This window comes from Scardinius erythrophthalmus (assembly GCF_964197995.2).
Source record: "Scardinius erythrophthalmus genome assembly, chromosome: 12".
Lineage (NCBI taxonomy): Eukaryota > Metazoa > Chordata > Actinopteri > Cypriniformes > Leuciscidae > Scardinius > Scardinius erythrophthalmus.
This window is the reverse complement of record NC_138232.1, coordinates 16,195,259-16,199,816: the sequence shown is the minus strand read 5'-3', so window position 1 is coordinate 16,199,816 and position 4,558 is coordinate 16,195,259. Positions and strand designations below refer to the sequence as shown.

General features: G+C 41.0%; 1 protein-coding gene across 1 annotated transcript; it reads right to left on the bottom strand.

Annotated features, from left to right (window-relative positions):
• Nucleotides 1–393: 393 nt before the first annotated feature.
• On the bottom strand, nucleotides 394–4,558 carry mafaa (MAF bZIP transcription factor Aa). The gene has a single exon (XM_081381005.1). It carries the CDS (start codon nucleotides 3,831–3,833, stop codon nucleotides 2,883–2,885), a length of 951 nt encoding a protein of 316 aa, XP_081237131.1. The 5' UTR covers nucleotides 3,834–4,558; the 3' UTR covers nucleotides 394–2,882.

Sequence of the window (4,558 nt, the reverse complement as noted above, 5' to 3'; positions counted from 1 at the left end):
CTATTTAAACATTTGTGTAAAAAAAAAAAAAAAAAAAGTTTTAATGTCATAAACGAATGTCACGTTGTAAGCATTTGTACACTTAAAATAAATCTCTATACCGCATACGTATTAAGCCTTCATCATAGTTCATATAATTATAATAAATAATTTAAATTAATTCTTTAAAAAAAAAAATCGTAAACAAACATAATATCAATAGTTGAACGTTTGAAATTGTACTATTTGCTGAGCCCCGGACAATGTGCATTATTTTTCGTTATTTCGTGCATTATTGTTATTATTAATTCCTGATATTTTGTAAGCCTAATATCTTTATACCACTTGTATAGATCACATGTTTTAGCTTTGAAAAGACACTTGTTGAGTAAGTGGAAAACAGGCTGAAGCATTTGACAGAAGTTTTTATTAAACATTATGAAAACAAGATTCTGAACAACATTCCATTTCGAAACATTTTGGTTTGGACTTACTGACACGTAAGGACATTTATATTTTCGATAAATATATAGAAATTATAGGCTATGTACAGTTTTTTTCCCCATTTTATTATTTATTTGTTTACATAAGACAGCACACAGGACAGCACATGTGGTTATGTAACCTCAAGCCGCTGTGCCTCAAATTAGACCAATAGACAGAGAGATTGCTTCATAACGAACTTCATCATAATTCATAATTTATCCCCAAAAATTAAATCAATGTTAACAGTGGCTTTCATGTGAGAATATCAAGCAAATAGTAACCCAGGTAGAGGAGCATACTTGAAGACATTATTTTTGGAGTCTGGTCGATAGATTTGTTAGGGAACTAAGCATAGCCTACACAGATCGGAAAGAATTTGAAAACGGATAATTTACGTGCATTAGATAATCCACTTTGGCAACTTTGTTCCTTTAGCCGGGACAAGATGGGTTATATTTCAAACTCAAATGATCACAAACTAAATGCGCACGATTACTTTTTGCACACAAGTCTCTCTGTAATTTTTGAATTATTTCAGCATTTATTCTAGGCTACCTGTAGTGTAACTGAGGGTCGGAAGCCTATTATCATCATCACAATGTTGCAATGCAAAACAATAGGCAATTGCTTTATACAGCATATGCTACAGTTTTATTATGTCATAAAAAGTTAAAACAACCCTTCTAGCCTTATTAACGACGGTTGTCGTATATTTGAAGTTAACAGTTTTGTCGTTTATCATCCCGGCCATTCAGAAAAAGAAAAGAAAAGAAAAAAAACAACTTTCTTTAGGAGATGATAGTTATTTTTGATATCCAAGTCTAACCAATTTTCTACATACCTTCATTTATTTTGAAGTAGGCCTACAAAATTCACATAATCATAGCTTCTGTTAATTGCTTTCGAATTTGGTGCATAGAATATTAGCAGCAATTAAAGTCCTTGTGTTTATATGCACTTTCGACGATCGACTATGTTCACCATAACATCAATTTGATTAACACAGAGGAAAAGAAATGTTATATAAACCCCAATTCTTTGAATCGTAGTGCAGTAGGCTTTCCTTTGAAATTGTACATATTCAATAGAATGGGAATATCTTTGTCATTTGCATGCTACTACATACAAACATCGTATTAAGACGTTTTAAATAATCAAGCAAAAATGACTTTAAAAAGAAAGTTAAATTAACACACCAATCGACCTCTACATATGTACAAGTGGTAATAAATAACTCTGGCTCAGTTCGGTTTTTTTGTTTCTTTGTTCTTATTCTGTACTTTTAAAACAATGGAAAAAAAAAAAAATGATTTCATGTGATTTCGCAGGTACGCATGAGGTCCTTCACACGGTTTGTGTCGAACAGATGAAACGAAAGGAACAAAAAAAATTAGAGAAGAGAGAGTGGTTAAGGGCCATGCTTTTCATCCAAGTGCTGTATGGGGAAAAGAGAGTAAGGACCTGGCGCGTTTGGAGTACCATACATGTCCCGCATGCAGGATTAGTAATGCAGACATGAGCAATGATTGAGGGCCTTCAAAGTTCACAAGCCCCCTCAACCTCAGTTCATGACAGAAAAGTCAAGGATGTATTGCTATCTCCCTTTCTTGCTTACAAGTGTTTTAATATTATTATTGTTCCTTCCAAAGTTCCTTCACAAGCTGAAGTTTCGTTTCCAGTATTTTCTCATCGCCATTAAGACTCGTCAATCCGTTAAGACAAGAAAAACAATATTAAGGAAGCGTCTGTATGCCTCTAAACATGTCGGACTTTGCAGTTAGCCTATATTACTAAAACGACAAAGGAAAAATACGAATTTACAGAATCCAAAACTGATAGGTCTTTGGAGGTTATGAGTGATCCCATGTTTAGATCGGAGGTTTTATGAAGTAGAAGGGTCCGTGCAGTATCTGTGGAAGATAATCCTAACATCACACTAATCTTAAGACTTTCATGGTGCAGTTATACACAAATAATGGGTGAAAACTTTAAATACGGCGCTGTAATGTTAGGCTCTTAAAAATAAAGGTTCTTCAGTGTTTCTTTTCAGCACTTTAAGTTCAGCAAAAGACTTGACCTTCTTATCAATAACCATTTTGGCTGTAAAAAGTGATTAGTTCTTTGGAGAACGAAAAGTTCTGGATGTTACATTCTGGGTTCTCCAGATTTTGGTTCTTTAAAGCACCAGCACATAGCTAGATGTTTCTCTAAATAAAATATGTATTTGTGGAATTTAAAAAGGTTCTCCTATGGCATTATACTGTAAAACCTTTATTTTCATGAGTGCATGTTCTAGAACGGACATTGAGTATTTAAGAAAATAACTGCAAATAAGATTCACACTGAAAATCATAAAAAAAAAAGGTTTAAAAAACGAATACGTTGGTGTGGGAAAAAGTCTTTAACAAGAATCACTCTCACATGAAGAATTCCGTGGAAGTGGTTTTGCCGTGAGTGCCGTTGGACGGGTCCCGAGTGTTGCCGCCTCCGTTGCCGCCGCCGCCGTTAAAGGTTCGGCTCGCGAGCTTCTCGTACTTCTCCTTGTACAGGTCCCGCTCTTTCATGAGACGCGACACGTCTTGCTTGAGTTGCTCCACCTGGCTCTGGAGCGTGCACTTTTCGCTTTCGAGCATGTGACGCTGCTGCACGCGCTTGTAGCGGCACGACTGCGCGTAGCCGCGGTTCTTCAGGGTTCGCCGTTTCTGCTTGAGGCGGATCACCTCTTCTTTGCTGAAGCCTCTCAGTTGCCGGTTAAGCTCGCGCACTGTCATGCTCACCAGCTGCTCGTCCGAGAAGCGGTCCTCGATGCGCGCGTGCGCGTGGTGGCCGTGGTGATGATGGTGGTGGTGGTGCACCGGGTGGTGGTGACCGTTTGTGGGCGCCGAGAGGTCTTCTCCGACGTACTGCTGACCGCGGAATCCCTCGTAGGGCTGGTGGTGGTGATGATGGTGGTGCGCGTTACCGATGAGTGCTTCCACCGCGTCCTCGGGCGTCAGGTTGAGGGCCTCTGGACTTATGTGATGCTGATAGTTGGGAATCCAGTAGAGATCGTCCAGCTGCGGCTTGCCCGAGGAGCCTTGGGTGTTGTTGTTGTTTCCACTGTTGTTGTTGTTAACACCATTTACGAGGTTCTGCCCAGGCTGAGATCCGGGACTGGGGGCACAGAAGCTGGGCGAGGAAGGCACCGAGGAGCAGGGCGTGCTGATAGGGGTGGAGGACAGCGAGCCCGGGGGCAGGCGGTGGCAATAGCGGTCGGCCTCCGGGGGCTCTTTCTTGACCTCAAACTTCATGAGGTCGAAGTCGTTGACATATTCAATAGCCAAAGGGCTGTTGGGCAAATCTGCGCTCATGGCGAGATCGGTGGCCATGTCAGTCCATGCGACACCTACCCTAACAGCCAAAGCGACACCCGTGGGTTTCACTGGGATTATGATGAAGGTGAATGATGAAGATGAGTGGCCAGGATTTAATACATAGGCACGAGCTTCTATAAATAGTTATACGTATGCCCATGCATGTAAATGTACGCATACACCAGCCAGTTTGCTTCTTGTTGACAACTTATCCGAGGTCAAATTCACACGTTAATATCACTGGCCAGGGCGGCAGAAACTTGAGACTCGTGAATTCAAAATCACCAACCTGACTCGTCCTCGCTTCACAAAGCAGAGAAATCGTCCTTTGAGTATCAGAGACTTAAAATATCCTTCTTCACCTCCGTGTTTTAAGTCCCCTCTAACTGGAGGCAACAAAGTTTTAAGCTTTCATGCGAAGAAAGCGAAAACTTTCCTCACATTTCGAGAATAGTCCGCCACACAGCACGCGCGCGTCAAGTTCAGAAAATGCTGCTGCTGCTGTCGCTTTTTACACAGTCACTAGCAAACGCGGACCGCAACAATGTGTGACAAATCTCAGAGTAAGTTCCTCTTGTGGGACGCTCCAGCGCAGCCCGACGAAGGATAGGGAATTCTGGCTACTCAATTCACCTCCTTCCGTGGTCAGTTTTGAAGTTATATGGACTGCTGTCACCGTTGCTTTACGTTTACGGCTTGAGCTTATTTTTTTGCACCGTTGTCCACCGCTGACACGCAGT

Excerpts from the sequence above, each read along its gene's own strand:
- mafaa (XM_081381005.1), bottom strand. The coding sequence starts at position 3,833 with ATGGCCACCGATCTCGCCATGAGCGCAGATTTGCCCAACAGCCCTTTG.